Below are 24474 nucleotides of genomic sequence, written 5' to 3' on the forward strand. Positions count from 1 at the left end.
TGACTACATTTGAGGAAAGCACTTGCATAAAAAGCTGAGAACAAAAGGAGACCTGTCACAATGAGCACCCCAATGCCTAATGGAAATTAACCATTTCTAAATTCCTTAAATGCCTAGGAGAAACTTGTATATAAAAGATTTTCCTGGTCAGTAATCCCAGCTGTTGAGGAAGCTGAGGCAGAAGGACACCATTTGAGACCAGCCTGGGCAACTTAGTTTGACCTTGTCTCAAAACAAAATTTTAACTGAGAGGAGGAGGAGGGGCTTGGGATGTAACACTGTGGTGGAGCTCTTGCCTAGTAAGCATGAGGCTCTGGGTTCAGTCCCCAGTACAAAAGATTTTTCTCATGTGCATTATGTGACTAGATTCTGGATGTGCTCATGCTCTTCAATTCAGTAGCTTTTTTTTTTTTTTTTGTCTGTTTTTTCTTTTGTGGTGCTGGGGATTGAATCCAGGGCCTTGGTGCATGTGAGGCAAGCAGTCTACCAACTGAGCTATATCCCCATCCCATTTCAGTAGCTATTTCAAAGATGGTCCTTTTATTCCAAACATTCTAATAGATATGTAGTGATTTCTCATTGTGATTTAACTTGCAATTAACCTAATGACTAGAAAGTCATGTTAAACATCCTTTCAGGGCTGGGGATGTGGCTCAAGCCGTAGCGTGCTCGCCTGGCATGCTTGCAGTGCTGGGTTCGATCTCAGCACCATATACAGATAAAGATGTTGTGTCTGCTGAAAACTAAAAAGTAAATATTAAATTCTCTCTCTCTCTCTTAAAAAATAAATCCTTTCATGTTTTATTGGCTATTCTTATATCTTCATTGGCACATTTATCCATTATTTAAATGAAAATTCTGTTTTTTATTGAAATTTGAGATTTGCTCATTTATTCTCCCTATAAGTCCTTTAACAGATATATTAGTAGTAAGTCTTGAAAATAGGTAGTTTTCCAACTTTGTCTTATTTTTCATGTTGACGTAATTCTTTATTTTGGGGGAAATTTTTTTAGTGTACTGATGTTTTTCATATTTCATCAGATTCATCTCTAAGTATTTCACATATTTTAAAATTTTTGTTTTTGCTGTGCTGGGGACCATGCTGTGTGCATGCTGGCAAGTACTCCACTATTAAGCTATATTCCCAGCCTATTTCATGTATGTGTGTATGTGTGTGTGTGTGTGTGTGTGTGTGTGTGTGTGTATCTGAATATATGTATATATTTCAGTATGAGTACTGAACCCAGTGCACTCTACCACTGAGCTACATCCTAGCCATTTTATTTTACTGAGAGAGTTTCTCACTAAGTTGCCCAGGCAACTCCTGCCTTTTTCTGATTGTTTGTTGCTAACACATAGAAATATATCTTATTTTTGTATGTCGATTCATATTCCCCACAAATGATGCATTACATTTCACATGGGCTATTTTATGTAAAAATGCAGGACTTGGGGTCATCACCTGCTTTCTTATGGCTAGGCCTTAGCAACTACTTTACTTTTAGAAGTTTTTCAGTAAATTTAGGAAAAGCATAGGAGTAGGGTTTTGGGTGTGTTTGATTTTTGTTTATTAGAGAGGAGAACTCTTCCATGAGCAGTTCTTAAAAATAAGTCATTATTGCTGTTATTCAACTTTCTGTCACGATGACAAAATATCAGAGATAATCAACTTGAAAGGAGGAAAGGTTTATTTGAGGCATGGTTTCAGAGGTTTCTGTTGTTTTGGGCTCAAAGAATCACAGTACATCATGGCAGGAGTGTATGGTGAAGGAGATCTATTTACTTCATGGTGGCTGGGAATCCAAGAGAGAGACAAAGGAGCCAGATTCCCATTATGCCCTGGAAGGAAATGCCCCCATTGACCTAACTTCCTCCACCTAGATGCAGTGTTACAGGATGGGGAACAAGCCTACACATGGGCTTTTGGGGAACATTTCAGACCCAAACTACAGTTGCTTTCCCATCTCCCCCATACTTTCCAGAGTCGAAAGCTTACTCCAGTTATCAGAGATTTTTGCTCTCTTGCAAATATCTGTGTCCTGTTTCATTAACTATAACTTCACACATTTTTCCTCCAATCATTCCCTATTCTCATCCAGAACTGTTTACCTAAAGGACTGGGTTTAAGGTGTAGAAAGCATTTCATAGAAAAACATTTACACACAACTTAACCAGAATTAAGTTTGCAATCTCCAAGGCTTTCTTCAGTCAGGACATACCAAAATAATAATAATAATTTATAATAATGATAATAATAATAATAGAAAACCAAAGGCATTTTGCCAGTTCAAGAAAAGAATTCACAATTTTCAAATTTTTCAAAATAAATATGTATAACCTCCCACCCCTTTATCCTAATCATACCAAGTTGCAGCCTAGTAAAGATAATCCTATTATGAGGGAAGCTGCATAGCATAATCTTATGAAGGCAACAATAACTTACAAAGGAGTGTATAAAAGGAAAGAATAAGAGAGTAGAGTGTCGACTGATTGTTGAGCAGTTTCTTCCATAAAAGGTACAATTCATCAGACTGCAAGTAGTCTGGAAAGCCAAATGCAAAAGGTCACAGCAATGATCTATCTCCTAGAGGTGGCCAAATGGCTGATATGATTGAGTCAGCTAAAAAGAGGAACAGAAGGGATAGGTGGTGGAGGACTCCAAGCCCTGAGCCCTTCCCACTTTCAATTTTCAGCAGTTATCATCTGAAATCTGTGCTGTGTACGTTCTGATGTGGTAGTTTCCTCATGTCTGTGCAGATTGGACTCAACGCTCCAGGAGTTCTGCAGGTGTCTGGAGTTCTTTGTGTGACTCTCCTCTAGGCTGCTCTTTGTGGACCTCAACTACCTTAGTTTCCATAGACTTCCATCTCCCCAATTCCTGAGTTTTTTTTTTTTTCCTGCTTTATGGCTCAGAAATTTTCTACAAACATTAAGTAGGTACACTTGTAGGATTTTCTGTCTTCCAAGAATCACTGTCATTGAACTTTTGACATACAGTATCTAGAGGGCTGTTGTTTCACAAAAAGGTCTAGTCCGTTATCACACAATGCATTTAATTTTCATAACTTTATTATTCTTTAATTTGAAACAATCTCTAGCCTTTTCTATCTATCATGACATTGGCTTTTTTGGTGTTTTTTGATATTAGGTGTTGAACTCAGGTGTGCGTTTTAACACCAAACTATATCCATAGTTTTGTTGTTGTTGTTGTTGTTGTTGTTGTTGTTTTTGAGACAGAGTCTTGCTAAATTGCTGAGGGTCTCACCAAATTGCTGAAGCTGGCCTTAAACTTGTGATCCTCCTGGCTCAGCCTTCCCAGTTATTTTATAGAAATAACCTCTGTTGAGGTTGTTTATGTTTCCTGGTAATCACATTCAGGTTATATCTCTCTGGTCAGAATACAACTCCTTGCACCAGCTCAGACAATGATTACACCTAACACCTGGATATTGGTTTCTAAGTACCATTTCCCACCAAATGAGAAATGATTCCTTGTAGAAATGGCTGATTTCAGGGCATGGTAAAGAATGTACAAGATTCAGTTAGAGGGGGACTGGGGTTGTGGCTCAGAGGTAGAGTGCTTGCCTAGCACGTGTGAGGCCCTGGGTTCAATCCTCAGCACCACATAAAAATAAGTAAATAAATTAAAGGTACTGTGTGCAACTACAACTAAAAATAAATATTTTTTTCAATATTTTATTCAAGTTTTATTTTAAGTGTTGTTAATTACAGCATTTGAAGGGGAGGATCTAATTCCACACAAAATGGAAGACTCTAAAATGTACCCATTAAACTGCTAAAAAATAAATTGAGTGGTGAGAATACAACAGAAGTCCAATTTAGATTCCTAGGGTTGTCACTGTGTGATTACAATCACGCAGACTCTTCCCAGCCTATAGCTGGAGCTCCTGGAAGCTATTTCAGACACTGGTGCAAGGGCAAGAAAACCACAACACAAAAAGGAATTAAGTCCTGAATTATTGGCTTCATCACATTCACCCTCTCCACTCCAAAATGGCATGAAAAAGAAACAGTGACCACACCCTGCAGACTACTTTTGGTGTAAAAGAGGTGATGATGGGCTAGAGTGGAAAAAGGTTATGAAGGTCTGTCTAAAAAAAGTCCCTTTCAGATGAGTTTGTACACACCACCAAGCAATGAGCTCCTCATCAATTAGGGTTAGGAAACCAAGGTTTGATTTTCAGGAAGTCACAATTCCATTCATTTACTCAATACAGATTTACAAAGTGCCTATACATTATCAACTTCCATTTGCAGTCATTTCTAGATTAAAAAAAAAAAAAAAAAAGTAAACCTGGCATCTCTAGAGGGGTCACCAAGTCCCACACACACACACACACACACACACACACACACACAAGTCTACAGCTGAAAGGACCTTTTTTTGGACTCGATTTCTTCTGTACCTCTGAAATGGTAACACTTTAAAGCTGAATCCTCTTTCACCTGGAGGTCTAACATGATTTTTAGCAATTCTTGCATCCCTGACATACAACATTAAAAGGTACACTAAATTCTGAAGGTAGCTATGCTGCAAAATAGTTTAAAATTAATGATTGTACAGTATTCATTTATGCTTGAAATTCCAGTCCTAGACCAAGCTTGTGGCCACCAGCATTGACATTCTTGCCATCCAGCAGAGCTGACGGTGTCAGTTTGATACCTGGCTTCAGGGTCTGAGTGTATCCTAAACCAATCAGGCTGGAGTTGTTCACTTTGGCCGAGAAGCAGGCATCAGGGTCAATCTGATACTCTGCTGCTATTCCAAAGCGAGTGTTACTGTTTCCTGCTGTGCAGGCGAGATTGACAGCCATCTCCAATTTCTTGTTCACCTTCTGATAAATGGAGCCACCAAACTCTGTCCCGTCATTCACATTAGTGTGAAGCTGGAATTCGTCAGTCTTGTAGCCAATTGCAAAGTTGCTCTGGGTCACTCGGGACTTTGTGATCTTAAAATTCATCTGGTAGCCAGCCAGCCAGCCCTCATAACCCAGCACCGGATTGAAGGCCCAGCAATGTCCAAGTCCACGTCGCAGCCCAGGTTAATGTGCTCCGGCTTGTACCCTGTCTTGATTTTAGCATTTTTTTCCCCCCAGTGTTAGGTGAGAAGGATGAATCGAAGGTCAGCTTCAGTCCACGTGCAAGCTGATCTTCCACAGTGAACTCAGTGCCTAGTGTGTTGTGAGTGTTCCTCTTCTCTGTAAACGTCTGGCCATATTCAGTCCACCTGTACTTGGTTTCCAGGCTGCCTGGCACTTTGGTGGTCTCTGTGTTGGCTGAGCCTGAGCTCGTAAATTCCAATCCATTCTCAGATTTTGTTTTCAAATCGAGTTCGATTAATCCAAAGCCATAGCCCTTGGTGAAGACATCCCTGGCAGATTTGCCAAGATCGGCATACCTGGGAGGCACAGCCATCTTCTGCTCCGAGGCGGTGGCGGCGGGGGCTGCGGAAGCCGTGGCGGATACAGCCCAGTATAAAAAAAATAAATATTAAAAAGAGAAATTCACTGAGAATATTTTGCCATGCCAAAAAGTAAGGATTTGCTCAAAAAATGATGGTCACATGACCTAGTAAAAAGATACTCAAACTGGCTGAATCTGGGACAAACTGATAATCAAAATAAGTTGGAATAGAAATGGATGACAAACCACTGAATAAATAGGAATCCATATCCATAAAGAATAGATAATTTACGAGCAAGGGAGAAGGAAAGATTGGTAGAGTTAGAAAATGGCTATTTTGCAACATCATTTTTTAAAACAAGAATCATCAGTAGATAATAAATCTTGAAGTATAAGTTTCATGAGAAGATATTTACATGTTATCATAATACTACCCCACAGATTCCTTATAAATTGCAAGGAGATAAACACTAACTACATCACTTTCTTAAAAATGGACAATGCATTGACAAGATGATTAAATTTTTTAATCATGATTAAAGGACAAATGGATTTAATGTACCTATAGATGTAATTCCTTAGAGACAACATAAGCTCACTCGAGTGAGCTATTGTCCTATCTCTTTCCCTGATATTTAGAATTGGATGAAATTCTTCTTTTGTGTTCTTTTTTATTCTTTTCTTGGGTGATGCACCTCTTCAAACTGGATAGTCACATTCTTTAATTTTGGTGATGAATAGAAACATATACACAATTATACCCAGTATTCAAAATTTTTTTAAAAATATATTTTTAGTTGTAGACACAATACCTTTATTTTATTTGTTTATTTTTATGTGGTTCCAGGGATTGAACCTAGTGTCTTATGCATGCTATGCAAGTGCTCTACCACTGAGTCACAATCCCGGCCCCCAGTATTCAAATTTTTAAAATTAATTATCATGTATTGATTCTCTAAGTCTCTTATTTTATATTTTTTAATCTCCTTTTTTTCTGCTTTCTGGGAGACTTTTCTCAGTTATGTATCTTCAAGTCCATTTATTAATTTGGGGTTTTGTTTGTTTGTTTTTACAATGCTGGCAATTAAACCAAGGGCCTTGAACATTCTAGGTAAGCCTCTACCACTGAGCTATATACCCTGAGCCCCAAATTTTTACTTCAACCATCAAAACTTTAATTTCTAAGAATTATTTATTATTATTATCTGTTTTTTTTCCATAAAAATACACCCAGACCATAGCAATAGTACATGCATATACAAGCATGTAGAGAAATGTATTATAAATAAAATAACAAAAGTTAAAATGACATTAGGCTTAGTAACACAGCCAGATTTGGTAAATAAAGATATAGGACTTGTATTAGCTTTCTGTTGCTATGACAAATAACTGAGAAAATCAACTTAAAGAAGGAACTATTTATTTTGGCTCACAGTTTTTTAGTGTTTTAAATTTTTCAGTGTTTTAAATTTCTGGTCACCTCGCTCCATTGTTTCTGAGCTTGTGATGAAGCAGAACATCATGGTTGGGAGTGTGTGGTGGAGCAAAGTTGTTCACCTAACGGCAGCTGAGAAGCAAAGAAGCAGGACAGAGAGAGGCCAGGAAAAAAATATACCCTTCAAGGACAAACCCTAGTGACCTATTTCCTGTAACTAAGCCCTACCCTTAAAGTCTCCACTACCACCTTCCAATGCCCATTAAGATCTGATGCAGTCATCTCCCCAAAGGCCCCACCTCTGAACACAGGCACTGGGGACCAAGTCTTTCACATATGAGCTTGTAGGGGACATTTCAGATCCAAATTATTTGGATAAAAATTATATAAAAATATATAATTATAGTTGTCTTGAGTCATGCTATGCAAGAGATATAGATAATGTCCAAAATTTAATATTTTCATTGAAAAAAGGATGATCTTACTAAACGTATAGTATTTCTTTTTTTAAAAAGCCTACTTGATAATATATTGCCTACTAAAGGTAAAAATTACATTAAAAATTCAATTGAATTTGAATTTCAGGTGCCTGAATAATTGTTTAGTATATGTATATCCCAAATTTATGGTTTTTATAGTTCATCTGATTCAAATCACACCAGGTGTTTCATGTTTATTCAGCAGTTCTACAGTAGCGACATTGAAAATAACTCTCCAGTAGGAATATGCTAGTAGGGCTGGGGTTGTGGCTCAGCAGTAGAGCGTTCACCTAGCATATGCAAGGCCCCAGGTTCGATCCTTAGCACCACATATAAATAGATAGGTAAATAGATAGATAGATAAAAGTATTGTGTCCAACTATAACTAAAAAGTAAATATTAAAAAAAATCAAAAAAGAATATGCTAGTAGATTACTTACCTTTTACATCCTCTAAGAGATGTTAATTTTATTTTATTGTATTTATTTACTTATTTTTAATATTTTTTTAGTTGTAGATAGACACACAATGTCTTTATTTATTTTTATGTGGTGCTGAGGATTGAACCCAGTGCCTCACACATTCGAGGCAAGCCCTTTGCCCCTGAGCCACAGCCCCAGCCCAGAAATGTTAATTTTAAAAAGCACCTTGGAGAAATAAAAACAGAAGAATAACAAAACACCTGTACTCTATTTTTAGCAATGTAAGTGACAGAAAAGTCTCAAAATCCATACTTTAAAAGACTGAACTAAATTACATTGGGCAGCAAATGCAAGGAGAATATCAAGTTGTCTGCTAAGTAGTGGATTCAGAAAGCATAAGCAAAAAATATATTCTGAAAAGAAAGCACTCAGAAATGGAAAATTTATAACCTATAAATCTAATAACTGAGTACAAGCCTGCTGTAAGCCAGACTTCAACTGATGATTTTTCTTTGGTCTTTTCATGGCAGTAGCCTTGGAATGAGAATGTGCTTCCCATTCAGAGAACACAAATATGGAAAATGGAATATGAAATACATACGGAATCATGGAAGATGGTTTGAAGTATGAATATGACATTTTTTTCATTTATTGAGTAAACCTTTCTTTCCCTACTTATTAAAGTTCTACTGAGTTCTAAATTCTTATAAATGTGAAAACACATATATACACATACATATGTATACATGACTTTCTGAGATTCTGCTTTGGTTTTATGATTTTCGAATTCATTAAGGACCAATGTACAAAGCTAAATTTAAAAAATACATTTATTCTCTTATCTCTAAAGACATCAATATATATCAAAATAAAGACCATACAAATTATGTTTGAGTAATATGGTTATGTTTTGCAAAGGCAATTTTATTTACCTTTAGTAGACAATATTTCTATTATTGTGGGAGACCAACCTCCCATGGGACTAAGTTAACTCCCCTGCTGGGTGATATGGCATCAGGCACCCATGCTGCTAGACTGCCCCGCTCTTCTAGGGTTCCATGAGGTGTGTCTTCCTACAGCCCCATATGGGTGAAGCTACACTCACCTGTTCCTTTATAATATAACCCCTTGCTCTGTTTAGGATAGAATCTTCCATGGAAGTGCCTTGTGTGTGTCCCCTTCTCTTACTGTGTCCTTGGGTGTGATCTACCCAGATGTCAGTCAGCCTGCTAACAGTGGACATCATGAAGATAGACTCAGCCCCCTGAAACCTGACCCCTTGCCTCATTTGAATAGCTTCTCAATAAAAGGGGTCAGCACGTGCGGTGCTCTCTCTCTCTCTTCCTGTGGACCCTTAAGGTCAGAGAAGCCGTCACAGCGACGCCAAAGAAAAAGGTATTTGTGTCTCTTGTGTGATTATTTTGTGCAGCCCAATTAGCCCAGTTCAACTGGAGTGACTCCTGAGCCTTTTAGTCACTGAGAACAGAAACCCGGCATATTATCAAGTAGGCTTTTTAAAAGAAGAAATAGTATAAGATTAGTAAGATTACCATTTTTTCAATGAAAATATTAAATATATTTACCTTCTTGGACATTATCTATATCTCCTGTGTAATGTGACTCAAGACAAACAAACCATAACCAGAGAGTCAAATTATAAAGGTAATACCTCAGTGAAGAGGCCATATGCCTAGAAAAAGAAATGTCTCTGAATTTTATACATTAGTAAAGAAGTAAGAAAATGTCATTTCTCTTTTCAATAGGATTTATTTATGTTTAATTAAAAGTAGCAAATGTTATGTAAGTCATTTTCTTAAGAACTTTATTTTGTACAACCACATGATTATCAAGCAACATTTATGGAATGTTCCCTGGGTCCATGATACAGAACTTTGTAACTATTGTAGCATCCTCTTTTCCAAGTTTAAACATGACTCTGTACACCAAAGAAGCACAGCTGTACCTTACAGAGTGGTCATCTGTGACAACCTGACATCAAGTGAGAAGCCTCTTGAAGAATGTTGTCTTTTGTTGATTTTTTTACAGAATGGCATTGTCTTTTTTGTGTTATTATCAAACCCATATTGATTTTTTTCAATTCATTTTTCCTTTGCTACCATGAAAACAAACCAGTTAAAACTAAGCAGTGTAGCAATATAACGAATCAAACACATACAATGTTATATCTTATATAGGATGTTTTAGGTGGTATGGATGTTTTATATTAGACATCTGTACTTAGCTTTTTGGACAATAAAAAGAAGCATATCAGCTAAGCCAACTCAAAGATTATATTGGAGATTGATACACTGTTTTCACACACACACACACACACACACACACACAATCTTGGGCTCATTTGTTTTTCAGGAGTGTGGTAGAATAGTTTACTGTTAAAAAGGTTTTGCTGGGGCTGGGGATGTGGCTCAAGCTGTAGCGCGCTCGCCTGGTGTGGGTGTGGCCCGGGTTGGATCCTCAGCACCACATACAAACAAAGATGTTGTGTCCGCCAAGAACTAAAAAATAAATATTAAAAAAAAAATTCTCTCTCTCTCTCTCTCTCTCCCCCACTCTCTCTTAAAAAAAAAAAAAAGGTTTTGCTGTTTGCTGTTTTCCCCAGATTCCTTTTTTATGCATTTTTAGATAACAGAATAATATTATTTCTGAAACATTATTACTTGGTTTGACAGGGTACTAGAGTGTAGGCTCACTTTACCATTCTCCTCTTTGTGAACGTTGATTATTTCTGTTTACTTTTCCAAACATGTGCTTATGCTAAAGATCCAAAACCTATAATGGGGAGTCACTGCTAATTATAAATATACAATGTTTTGTTAGGACAATGACTGATCTGAGGGATTGAAGTTTTGTTGCTAATGTAAGAGCTCTGACTATCCTGCTCAGTTGTACAGAGAAGTATTTGGGAATAGGGAAATGCATATTTCCAAAGAAACCATACTGCATGCTTATTTGGTAGAATTTCTCTGGTTTGATGCATCACTGGTATTCAGGGTGGAATCCACATGCAGCTTCTCAGCAAGCTTCTTACTCCATCAGGAGAGTCCAGCGATGTTACAGATGGCCTATAGCCTGTCACTGCACATATCTCTCTATGCTCACTGCCAGGGAGGTTGCAAATTCTCTAGTCCAATACTAGTCTTAAAACTGAAGGTGCTTTGCTTCAGATACCTGTCATACCTATAAAAAAAAAAGATTCAAAAAAAGAAAAAGAGGGAAAATTTGTGTTACAAGCTTTATAGTACTTTAAGAATTGTGTGAATTATTTATTTTTATATCTATTACAAATTTGTGTTTAAAATACAAATTGTTGGGCTGGGGCTGGGGCTCAGTGGTAGAGAGCTTGCCTAGCACATGTGAGTCACTGGATTCATTCCCTAGCAGCACATAAAAAAACTAAATAACAAAGGTATTGTGTTATCTATAACTAAAAATATTTTTAAAATACAAATTGTTGATAAGAACTATTACTAGTAAAGTGTATTAGTGATTATTTTATTTTGTGCAATGAAATTTCAGCACAGAAAATGGTTAAAGTATTTCACATTAATTTTTATCTGAAGTGACTTTTTTTTAAAGACTTTTTTTTTTTTTTTTTTTTTTTTTTGGTGGTGGTGCTGAGGATTGAACCCTGGGCCTTGTGCATGGGAGGCAAGCACTCTAACCAACTAAGCCATATCCCCAGCCCTGAAGTGACTTTTAAAAAACTTTTTATTAAGCAAATTTTAAAAGACCCCAAAATAGGTAAATATCTTAAAATATTAGTCACAATTCTGTTATTGTTCAATAATGCTTATTTACTGCTTATTAAGTGTCTGGCAGTTTTCAAGACCTGCTTTACCTCATTCAAAACACAGAAGAATCAAATGAGCAAGGTTAGAGGCAGAATTACTCTGATGCTTAGAAAGCTTACTTGCCTGGGTACCTTCAAAAAAGAGGCCCTGTCAGTATCTTTATGTGTTTATATACAGTCACACTGTCACTTAAGAACTGGATGTGTTCTGAGAAATGCATAGTTAGACATTTTTGTCATACTCACACAAACCTAGATGGTGGAGCCTATGCACATAGGCTGCATAGTGTAAAAGTGGTATAGCCTATTGCCCCAGGGGCTAGGATGAACAAAGCAACACTAGACTACATCTAGCACAAGAGAAATCAATCCATCAAGGGAGTGAATGAGACTACTGCTGTCATAATATTGTATACTGTTTTATGATAAACTTTTTTTTATAAGTAGAAAGAGTGCCATCTAATTATAAAAACTATAATATAATAAGTAAACAAATTGATAACAGTTACTTATTACCAAGCATTATACACTGTGCATAATTATATGTATCTTGCTTTTATATAACCGGCAACCAAATAGGTTTGTTTAAACTGACATCACCACAAAGACATTGGTAATGTGTTATGATGGACAAAACATCACTATGAAATTTTCAGCTCCATTATAATCTTATGGGAACACTGTTGTATATTCAGTCCATCATTGACCAGAAACAACATTACCTGACGCATGACTGTATTTTGTGAAGTTTGCAAAAATAAGATATTTCAACCACAACCAGTTTAGACAGCTGGCTCTTTCCATTTCAACTGTCTCTTAATGATAATTTGTCCTCTTATTGTAACTATGGAGCAGCAGGAAGCATTTCTATGATCTTAATAAAATAAATGACCGTTAATAAAGGGTTGACCAGTATGTATTTTATGTGCTTTGCAATGTCATCCACGTATAGTTACATTTTTCTTGGTCATCTCAGTTTGGTTTGTCTTCTAGGAATATTCTGAATATGGTTAATTCAGAGAACATTTAAGAGCAGGCATTCAGAGAAGACCCGAAAAGACCTGACATCTTCTGATTTAGATATGAAAGAGACTCAATAGAGGTTCCCCCATTTTTTTTTAACCCAGGGGCATTTAACCACTGAGCCACATCTCCCCATTTATTTGGAGACAAGGTCTCACTAAGTTACTTAGGGCCTCATTAAGTTGCTGGGGCTGGCTTTAAACTTGCAGTCCTCCTGGCTCAGCCTCTTACGTCACTGGGGTAAGAGATGTGTGCCACCATGCTTGGCAAAGTTTCTCCAAATTTTACAACAATCCTAAAAATTACATATTACTAACAAAGAATTGACAATGTAAAAGAAACCTCAGTAAAAGAAAATTGTCAAAGAGAAAAATAGAAAGCAAATTTCCATAAAATATTTAGAGAATAGTCTAAATAAGTTTTTCCATTCCTCCTACAGAAAATGCCATTACAAGATTCTTATCAAATACAGAGACAATAAAAGAATAGGCAGGGCTTGGGCTGTAGTTCAATGGCAGAGTGCTTGCCTAGCTCGTGGAGGCAGCACCACATAAAAATAAACATAAAATAAAGGTATGCTATCTAATTACAACTATAAAAAATTGTTTTAAAAAGAAGATGCAATCAGTGTGTACACAACTAAATAAAGTAGAATATTGTACAGCTGTTAATATGATGTCATTTTCTCTACATTATATATATGTGATATCTGAGAAATTTGTTAACACCTAATAATGTAGTTTTCATGATTTATTTTTCTCCTAAATTAATATATGGAGCTGAAACCAATTATGTATTCATACTTTGCATTCCTTCCCTTAAAGAGGACTCTGCAAATTCAATTCAGATTCAGATTCCAGAAGTCCTGGATCTGAGATATATGATATTATTATCCCTGTTTTAATTGAAGTTTAGAGAAGTCAATGTGACTTTACAAAGTTCACCGTTATTAAAAGGTACAGCAGCCTTTCAAATCTGACTTTCCTTCCCTAACACATTAGTAATGATGGTTAATTTCATGTGTCAACCATGGTGTAAATTGTCTGGTCAAATGGCAGCCTAGATGTTGCTTTGAAGATATTTTTAGATGAGATTAACATATCAGTCATTTGAACAAAGCAGATTGCCTTCCCTACTCCTAAGAGGGGCTTAAGAGAAACCACTGAAGTCCCATGAGGAAGAAAGAATTTTGCCTTCAAACTGCCTTTGGACCCAAGATGGCAAAATCGACTCTTCCTGACTTCTGTTCACCAGATGCCAGTAGTACCACCCAGTTGTGACAACCAGAACAATCTTTAAGACACTTCCAAATATCCCCTGATGAGAGAAAGGAAAGGGGTAAAATAGCCTGCCTACCTGCTATGTGAGTGCCACTATGTTAGATTAGCTCTAAGCAATAATATATGCATATGTGATAGTATGTTGAGATGATCAACATTGAGGTAGCTTTGGACATTTCAGGAGAAGGCTGTTGATCACTTCGTAGGTTGAGTTAAGAGATAGTAGCCTAGGGTTGGGGTTGTGCCTCAGTGGCAGAACGCTTGCCTGGCACATGTGAGGCACTGGGTTCCATCCTCAGCATCACATAAAAATAAATAAACAAATATATTGTGACCATGTATAACTAAAAAAATATTTTTTAAAAACAGGTGGTAGGGCTGGGGTTGTGGATCAGCGGTAGAGTGCTCACCTAGCACGGGCAGGACCCAGGTTCGATCCTCAGCCCCACATAAAAATAAAATGCATTGTGTTGTGTCCACCTACACCAAAAAATAAATATTAAAAAGTCATTGTTTATTAAAAAAACAGGTGGTAGCCTAATATTCTGTAATTCTTATAAATAAATTTTTCTTCAGTTCTTATAAGAAAGAAGTAAAAAAAAAATAGAGAAAGGCCAGAAAGATTGATAACTTCAAGCTCTTGGCAAGTGAGAGCTGAGGCAAATTGAGGACAATCACAGGAATAGGAGAATATACTTTTTTAAATTCAGAGGGACAGAATTTAGCTCTTACTCCAACAGAAATGAACCTTATCTAGAAAATGACTTTCAATTCATAAATCACCAACAACTGGGTTGGGATTGTGGCTCAGCAGTAGAGTGCTCCCCTAGCACTGGCGGGACCCGAGTTCGATTCTCAGCACCACATAAAAATAAAGGCATTGTGTTGTGTCCATCTACAACAAAAAAGATTCATTCTCTCTCTCTAAAAATAAATAAATAAATAAATAAGTCACCAATAATGACCTGAGCTTAGTCCTGGGACATGGACACAGTCTATCATAGGAACCATGGTGGGGACCACTAGGCTTCTTGATGCACAGGAATTTGTAGACATTTGCATGATTTTTCAGTACCTCTTGCCTTGTTAATACCAATACTAGGAAAGTCATTTTCCCAGGGAATAATTTTGGTGGCAGGACAGAGTGGGAGTATGGTTTGTCTGAATAAATGTATCACGTTTATGTTCCTGTGGGTTCAATGACCCAAGGAAGAAAAAATACAGCGGTAGTCCAGTAGATGGTGCTGTGTCTGCCTAATTGATCAAGCACTTACAAATTAAGGTTGTATGTGACCATGTGTTTCCCAGTAGCATATTTTCTTCAGTTCTTTGGATATACGTTGAATTTAGCTATACTTTAAGTTAAAGATATCTGCCAAATTAAACAGAATTTGCATTATGTTAATCTCCACTTCTGATTCAAAACATGCATTCCTAATCAAGGTAACCTGGCAGTCATTACAAAGCAAGGCTCAGGCCCAGAGGCGCAAGAACATATTGTGTTCAAAGCAAAAGGTTTTTCCTTTGTTTCAATTTTAATTAATTCCATAGTCAGGAGGCTTAATAACACTACTACTGGCAGGCATAAGCAAAACTGATATAAAAATCTTTTAATGTTCATTTCTTCAATACCCTGCTGGCTGATAAAGTCAGATATGTGTTGTGTTACTATACTTGATAGTCTAAGATATTAAAAAAGACAGAGCTTAGGATATTAAAATGATTTATGGAATTCAGAAATATAATAATGTGTTTCAAAAGATAGCTTCATGAGTTGGAGTTCTAGTTTCATAGCATTCAGAAAGGTCACATTTCTGAATATTACCCTGAATATATTCAGGATATCTGGCTTGTCTCATGTCAAAATGAGAAGTTCTAGGGCACATTTACGCAATTATTTCATAATTGGAAAGTTATGAGATTCACAATCTACTGAAATTTATAATCCCACGGGGAGAAAAAGGATCCAAATATCCTTATCTTCTCTAACTCGTGAAGTCAATCTCCAGTATGTGTGAGCCAAGAGGAAGAATCTCACTGCAGTTATTGTAAGTAGTATCTTTTTTTTAAGGAAGAGAGAATCTTGTTGGCTCTCATTGGAGCTGGCCTTACTTGTATAACAAAACAGATGAAGGACTCTTGAGGAGGATGGTAGTGACAGCAATGGGTAGAGGGTGGAGGAAGTTGCTGCACTACATGTATAACTCCATGTCGCACTTAAAACATGGTCAGAAGAAATGAAGACAAATAAAATAGTGTTGATGGTGACTCCAGTTAGTCAGAAAACAGACAAAATAGAAGTCAAAGAGAAGTAAATAAAGTAGGGGGAGGGCTGGGGCTGGGGCTCAGTGGTAGAGCCCTTGCCTAACCTGCATGAGGCACTGGGTCGGATCCCCAGCACCACAATAAAAAAAAAAAAAAAAAAAAAAAATTCTGAATAAACAAAATAAATGTGTTGTGTCCATCTACAATTGAAAATATTTTCAAAAATGGGGGTGGGGGGGGCAGGGAGAAGGGATATCTTCCAAACGTGTGAATCTTACTCTTGTGTGTTACCTACATATACCTCAATGAAGCTATTAATAACATGATCTTACATATTTCCCATCAAAATAATGGAGAGCATGTTAGTTAGTTTTCTATTATTACAACAAATATCCAAGATAATCAGTTTATGAAAAGAATAGCTTTATTTTGGCTCCCAGTTTTGGGGGTCTCAGACCATGATGTTTTAGTCTGGTTGCCTTTGGACTTGTGGTGAGGGTGCGCATGGCGGAGCAAGCTCTTACCTCATGGTGTGAAAGCAAAAAAGAGAAGGAGAAAAAGTACTCTCCAGTGGAGTATTTGGAAAATGCTGTTTCAGAGATAAAAATAGCACATTTTCTTGTCACATTGAAAGGATTGTGAAGATGTAAAAACTTACCAAAAGGATCTACTTAATATCCTGAGAGTTAAGATTTTTGCTTAAACTTGGCTTCTTGGTACAGTTGTTTAGTTTTTGCCCTATCATTCTCCTAATTGAAACATCATCCGTATTGGGAAATAACTGTTTTGTTACTCCTGTAAAAGACAACAATAACACCCCAAAACACTTTATGAGACTTTTGAATCTTAAAGTACAAACTGAGGCAAAACATTAAACATCCTACATTGTAATTTTGTCTCCATTTTACAAAAGTACCCCAAATTCCCATGAGGTATTTAAATGATTTTGTTTTCAAAACAAAACAAGAGATAACAGAGGGTCCATATTGTCTATTTTTTGTTTTAATTATACATGGACACAAATATCTTTGTTTATTTATTTTTTATGTGGTGCTGAGGATAGAACCCAGTGCCTCACATGTGCAAGACAATCACTCTGCCACTGAGCCACAACCCCAGCCCCAGAAGGTCCATATTGTAAAAGCAGAATATACTTTTGTCTTCCTATGGCACCATTCAACTATAATCCTGCTCCTTACTTCCAACCCGAAATCTTTTTGCTCCATAATGTTAGGTATTTATTTTTATCCATTGCTAACATCAGTTGAAACAACTAGATTCCAAATTATCTTTTTCCAGCTAAGAAATGACATACATAGAACTCGGATTCAGAGACTCTCTAAATTTGTTGAATGATTGCAAAAAAAAAAATCTTTTTTTTTAATAATCTAGATGATTATATGTAAGAAGGCTCATTAATTTAAAAACCACAAATAGTATAGTCAAATTAACCTTCATCTTTCTAGAATAAAAGATGAAGGATATAACCAAGAAAGAGAAAAATGGAAATCGTTATTGAAATTTTATTTTAAACTTTTTTTATTTTTGAAAGCCACAAATGTTAATAATTCAAACTTTTTGGTCATATGACCTTCAGTTTTATTTTAATAACCATTTTAATGAAAAGTTTTCCATAAATTTTCCCATGTTTAATGAAAGCATTATACTATTCTAAAATTTTTCTTTCATAGAACAATAAATTTGAAACAAAATAAAAAGGACCATGAAAGAATAACTTGACCTTGAATGGTAACACAATTTCAAATTTGTGTGACAATATAATGTAATGATATTATCACCTATGATTTCTTGAACTTCATTCTGATTCATAGCTGGTTTTACGGCTTTGTCCCTTGAAGTAGAGGATTTTGCCCCTGTCAGGCTATGTGTGGCCATGTATTCGTTTGTGTAAAGTACTTGCATTAAATCATTAATAAACTTCTGAGGCTTGCTCTTATTACAACGGGCAATCTGCCATTTTTCAATCTTGAACTAAAAAAGTAAGAAATAATAGTTGAAGTTAGAAAAAGAAAAATGGTATCTGAAGAAATATATTATTAATTAAGATGTACTAGCAAACAATATCAACATTATTTAAGGTGACATATTATACTTTAATATATGCTTTACACTTCAGGGGTTAGAGCTTAATGTTATCTTTGAGATAACTCTCAGCATTTATGAGATATTTGTTCCAGGGTTCATGTAAATTCTTGTCATGTAATCTGGATTTGGTGCTTCAAGGATCAGTCCTATCCTCAGCACTGCATACCAAGTGTGGTAAGCAGAATAATGGTCTCTGAAGATCACAGCCTAATCCCTGTACTGTGACTATATTACCTCACAGTACAAAAGCAATTTTGTAAGATGTGATTAAAGGTAAGTACTTTGAGATGGGAAATTATCCTGGATTGCTCGTGTGAGCTTAATCTACTCATACAAGTATTTAAAAACAGAAGAGGGAGGCAGAAGAGTGGGTCAGAAAAGAGAGACACAAAAAAGGAGGAAAGATTCAGAAAAAGAGACTTATGTGTCATGGCTGGCTCTGTAGGTAGGAGAAGTGGGCCATGACCCCAAGGGGTGTGATTGCCTCTAGCTGTGGGAATGGCCTTTAGTTTAGAGCCAGCAAGAAAATGGGAAATTCAGTTCTACATACAAGAAACTAAGTCCTGCAACACAAATGAACAGGAAACAGATTCTCTTTTACAGTCTTCAGGAATGTTCCTGCTGACCTCTGATTTTAGTTCAGTGAAGCCTGTTCCAGATTTTGGACCTACAAAAATATGAGATACTAAATTTATGTTATTTGAAGTCACTAAATTGTGGTAATCTGTTACATAGCAATAAGAAATTGGTATACTATGACTCAAATATTCTGAATGTTAGATTGTTAATATTTCATTATCCCCTTTGAAGGCATAATGTCCAAGGCTGATCTGTGATTTTAACAAAACCTTATCTTTTTTGGTTTCTGATTTTTGATTAAGAGAAACTGCAAAATAAATAAATAAATAAATAAATAAAAAAGGAATTGTGACTCTCCAGCACACACAGGCTGAAATTTATCTTCTCTCAATTATATAAAATTTTATAACTGTTGACGCCTAAGTATCCTCCTGTTATTGGTTTTAGAATGTAATAGCTTAAAAACTTGATCATTTTTCTACAATTTGTCTTTAGTTTTTTACACCGGGTATTTGCTTTCAGAAATTAATTTTCATTGCATTGTTAAAATAGTTCAATATAATAAGAATATTAAGGTTATGTCCTAGACTTATCTAAAAACTTATCTGGTACAACAATGATCATTTCTGCCTTTATTTTAATTTTTGCATTTAACTATTTTCCAGAGAATCATAGGGCAAGTATTCCAACTGACCTGCTTCTCTTCAGGATGATGCTCCTCCTCAGCCTTCAAGGAAACTGGTGAACTAGAATTAGAATTGGAATTACTGCCTGTTGAGGCAAATGAATCTGGTGAGGAATTATTTGTTGCTCTCCAAAGAGTGGACGCAGATGTGGACATGGTCCCTCCACCCTTAAGCAAGGTTTCCGCCATGCTAACCAATTCTTCAAACTGGGTGACTGCTTGTGGTAACACTGGAATGGCAAGAGAAAGTAGCATTTTACAAACATGTTCATAAAGGTGCATATTTACATATTTTTATTCTGTGTATGTGCACAGAACTATGAGGAATAAATTGTTAATATTTGCTATCTTTGGTAAATAAACATAGTGGGGATGGTGAAATATTGATTTTTTATTATTAAATAACTTAATAATTGTTTAATAATAATAAATAATAATTGTTTAATAATAATAAATCAATTTTAAAACATTTGATCATTGTATTTAAGTGTATATGTATTACTTTGAAGCTAAAAAGTTGATACTTAAAAAGTTGATTCTTTTTTTCTATATTTGAAGGTGTTGAATCTGTCATTTGGAGACATTTCTGATTCTATTATCAATCACCTTCTGGAAGCTCACACTAGGCCAGTTTAAATGCCAAGATAAAATCAACAAATTCTTACAGACTCAAATAAATTTTCCACAACCTTTGTGTATGGTCCACCACCACAGTCAAATTCTATCAAATTAATAAAAATACACTGCTGCAATTCAAATCTATGTTGTCATGTATTAAAGACGAATTTTGCTAATCAACTGAATATTCACTTTGTCCCTTTTTGTTTGTTATTGGAAACTTACACATTCAAAGTTTTCATGCTTCCATGTAAAATGGTCTTCTCTGTTGTTATATCTAGTTTGTTTCCTAAGGACAAATAACACGTTGTTGGAGTTGGAAGAGATCTTGAACCCTGTCTAATTATATTCCTCAATCAAATGTCAAGGGCACTGCTTGCTGGAGAAGTGAGACACTCTGAAACAAACTGAAATAATCTCTCTCTCTTCTCTCTCTCTCTCTCTCTCTTTCCTTTCTTATGTATTTTTCTTAAGCATATTATTGAGCTATACTCTTTAGAATAATTTATGACAAATCAAAAGTAATACATCTTGTACTATATGAATAGGCAACTCTACTAAAGAAGAATTCATGGTTTCTTATTCTTTCAATAAATATTCACTAAGCATCTCTTATGGTGCCAGACACTTATTAAATCAGTGTTTATTTATTGAGCATTTAATAATATTAAATATTTACCTAACTTTTCTCTGTGCCACAAACTATTCTGAGAATTCCTGTGATGTTCACTCAATCAACCCTCATTGCAGAAGAGGTCAATTAGAGGATAAGTAACTTGTCCAGAAGAGCCAGATTCAGACTGTCAGTACCCACATACATGTTTTACAGACTCTCAATATTTGCCAACCACTATGTGAAGTGCTAGGGGAAAAAACTGGGAGCAAAACCAGATGTGACCCTTGCCCTTTTGGAGCTCAGAGTATGGTGGATAATCTTTCTCTCTTTCTCTCTCCTCTCTCTCTCTCTCTCTCTCTCTCTCTCTCTTTCTTTCTCTCCTTTCTTATGTATTTTTCTTAAGCATATTATTGAGCTATACTCTTTAGAATAATTTATGACAAATCAAAATTAATACATCTTGTACTATATTAATAGGCAACTCTACTAAATATGGTGGAGTGGGGTGAAGGGGAGGACATTATTCACATAGCCATGCAGTACAGTAAGAATTTTGTCTTGCTCAAAGAGGGTCTGGCCTTTGTGCCAACTCCTAGATGGTAACTTCTAAATCCTTTGGGGTTTCCTGAAGGATAGATTTATCTTTGTTAATCATGGTGAGCACCTGGGACCATACCTGGTAGTTTATGCTAATAAGGTAATTCAGAGTAAGGTCTTTTGTACCCAATATCCAGAGGGTGGAAGCTGACCACAACTAGAAATCTAGAAAGATCCACCATATAATTTAGAGACTGAATTCAAGCATGTGGACAATCAATCAGTCATGCCCATATGAAGCCTCATTCAAAACTTTGGATATCAGAACTCCAATGAGCTTCCTGAAGGAGCATTACTGTCTGCATATGGTCACACATAGATCCAGGAGGGTAAGACTTCCTGAGGACAACAGAACTCCATATTTAAAAAACCTCCTAGATTCTACCCTCCTCATATTCTAATTTGTGTCCTTACTTTGTAATACAATCATGACTTTAAATAGGCTTCAGTGAGTTCTATGAATTTTTCTATCAAATTATTAAATGTGAGGGTGGTATTAGGAAATCCCCAAGTTTGTACTTGGTGACAGAAGTCTTGGGCAGATTTGGCAGTCTGGAGGACAGTGCCCTTGACCTTGCAATTGGACTAACTTGTACATGCAAAGAAATAAAAATTATAATTCTGAAGTTACACAAAGAAGAGGCATTGATCTGAGAGCTAAAGACCCAATAGGAATTAAAGAGCTGAAGAGAAAGAGGGGAGGTCATTATAGGCACAGAAAATGCATGATCTGTATTTGAAGAACTGAAAGAAGGCTAAAGTTATAATGTCAAGACAAAAAGGGAATTTGGTTCAATATTTGAAGATTTATTTTGGTTGTTGTATGAATAAGCAATTAATTCCTTTTTGTCAATGACTATATTCCATTACTTCACAATTAATACTCTGCAACAAATGCATCTAATCATCTATTGATTAATTATTTACCACTGATACATAATTTTAATTGTTCTCTAATAGTCTAAGATATCAATATTATATAATTTACTTAAATGCTCCATTTTTGCTTCTTGGAGATTAGGTGGCTTCCAACTTTTCTTTATTACAAACAAAACTCTGACCAGTCTTCTAGCACATACATCTTCATGTGCATCTCTGATCATGTCAATTCTAGACATTTCACAAAGCATTATATTAGAGTCAAGAGGTATAAATAAATGTTTTCAAGATTCATTTAGTTACCAAATTCTCTTCAGAAAGATTTTTCTGATTTACATTTCCATTAGAAATGTAAGACATTGGCCGTTTCACTGTACCACTAAAACAGGCTTTAGTCATTAACAATAATCTTCACTTTTTGAGAGGTTAAAGTCTTAGTACAATTTAAGTTGTAATTATTTAATTATTGTGAAGTTAAATATATATTTATTTGTTTGTTTTTGAGTGTTTGAATTTCTTTTAAGAATTACCTATGATACTATTGGCACCAGTACGTTTTGTATTTTTTAAAAACTTACATGGCCTATGTAAAGTGCTTACAAGACTGCCTGGTGTACAATGTATAAGTTATTGCTGTTAACTCCTTTGTATATTAGCAATTTAATTATTTGTATGTTAGCATTATTTGTATATTAGCATTCTAACCTTTTATTTGTACTAAATTGTGATTACCTTTCTCAGAATGTTTCTTCTTAATGTTATCACATTTTAAAAGCATACACAAAAGCCTAGTGTGACAGTGTGCACCTCTGTAGTCCGAATCACTTGAAGTCTGAGGCAGGAGGATCCCTTAAGCCCAAGACTGTGAATGTCGGAAGCCATTCTCACACGTGACTGGGTGACTCCCGGTTAGGGTCTGAGGCGCTCTGGCTGTGTCGGAGCTTTCCCGGCCCTCTCCTGTTGAGAGAACCTGTCCGTGTGGGGGTGTAACTGACCACTGACCCTGGAGGCCCAATCACTGACCCTGACCTTGGAGTGCGGCCCCCCTTCAACCTTCATTGGATGGAATTATCCCCTGAATTTCTTGCTCCCCAATAAAAGGCTACTCCCTGGCGTGCTCTCTCTCTCTCTCTCCTGCTAGCCCTGAGTAATCCTTGCTGCCCTGCCGGGCGGTTAGAGGAGGGAACCAGAGAGGGGAGCCGTCTCGGACCTGGTCATAGAAAAAGGTAACTGAGTCTGTGTGTTTATTTCGATCTCACTAGCTAACTTTTATGCCAAGAACCTCATTAATGAAACCATTGCGCTGGCCGCATGGTAGAATTGGCGCCCAACGTGGCGCATTCTAGATTAGCTAGATTGAGTGGGAGCGCGCTATAAAGATAAAGAAAAAAGTAAAGATAAAGGAAGTAGTGACAATTTGGGTCACAAAAGGAAGTGGTGACAATTTGGGTCACAAAAGTACCTTAAGATATTGAAGGAAAGAGACGTTAAATTAATTAAAATGGGAAATTCAACTTCTACGGATAAGGAAATGTATCTGACTATTTTAGACAGTATAATTAATCAGAAAGGAAAACAGATAAAGAAAGCTCAGTTATTACAATTCTTAGAGATTGTAGGTAAATATTGTCCTTGGTTTTGTGAATAAGAATCTCCAAATTTACTTACTTGGGAGAAATTAGGAAGAAAGTTACAAAAGGTCTGTCTTTCAAATGAATTACCTGGAGGCATAGATAATATTCAGAGAACCTGGACGGCCTTGGAAGTTTGTCTTTTTGAATATATGGGCCAGAATTCGTGGCCCCCTGAAGACCTGCTAAAAGGCATTCAACGGCTATCAAGTCTATTCAAATGGAAAATCCGCCTGAGGGTACGTTAATTCCTTTTCCTTTAAGCCGCTTAAAAACGAAGGTGTTAGGGGCCAGGCCCAAAGTTAAAAATGTAAATTTAAACTTGCAAAATCAGGTTACTCGGCAGGGAGATTATGGAGAGCAACATCAGAAAGGAGATACCTCCGAGGTCCTAGAGAGCCCTCCAAGGGAGGTAGACAATCTTCCTGGAGAGGAAAATCCGGAAGAGATTCCTAGAGGGGCTCAGAGTTCCTCTCAGCCACGTGACTTAGAAGCCCAAATTCAAAATGGCGATAGCGCAGAATCCGACCTTGTCTCAGAGTCAGAGGGTGAAGAATCAGATGTTGAAATTTGGGATTTACAGAGAAATTTCGACAGGCTGCGTTTAACACCGCCTGCCCAGGC

The 24474-nt window shown here is 36.3% G+C and overlaps 1 protein-coding gene and 1 pseudogene across 1 annotated transcript in view; both read right to left on the minus strand.

Annotated features, from left to right (window-relative positions):
* Positions 1-4372: 4372 nt before the first annotated feature.
* On the minus strand, positions 4373-5461 carry LOC143402522 (non-selective voltage-gated ion channel VDAC1 pseudogene; annotated as a pseudogene).
* Positions 5462-16806: 11345 nt separating this feature from the next.
* The window catches only part of Bend6 (BEN domain containing 6), a 36781-nt gene continuing 29113 nt past the window's right edge, over positions 16807-24474 (minus strand). The window contains exons 3-5 of the mRNA XM_076860065.1: positions 19519-19739; positions 17939-18131; positions 16807-16934 (exon numbers count right to left, since the gene is read on the minus strand). Coding sequence (XP_076716180.1) covers positions 16807-16934; positions 17939-18131; positions 19519-19739 — 542 coding nt within the window. The remainder of the gene's footprint in view (positions 16935-17938; positions 18132-19518; positions 19740-24474) is intronic.

The sequence above is a fragment of the Callospermophilus lateralis genome, chromosome 6 (genome assembly GCF_048772815.1).
Source record: "Callospermophilus lateralis isolate mCalLat2 chromosome 6, mCalLat2.hap1, whole genome shotgun sequence".
In the NCBI taxonomy this organism is placed as follows: Eukaryota; Metazoa; Chordata; class Mammalia; order Rodentia; family Sciuridae; genus Callospermophilus; species Callospermophilus lateralis.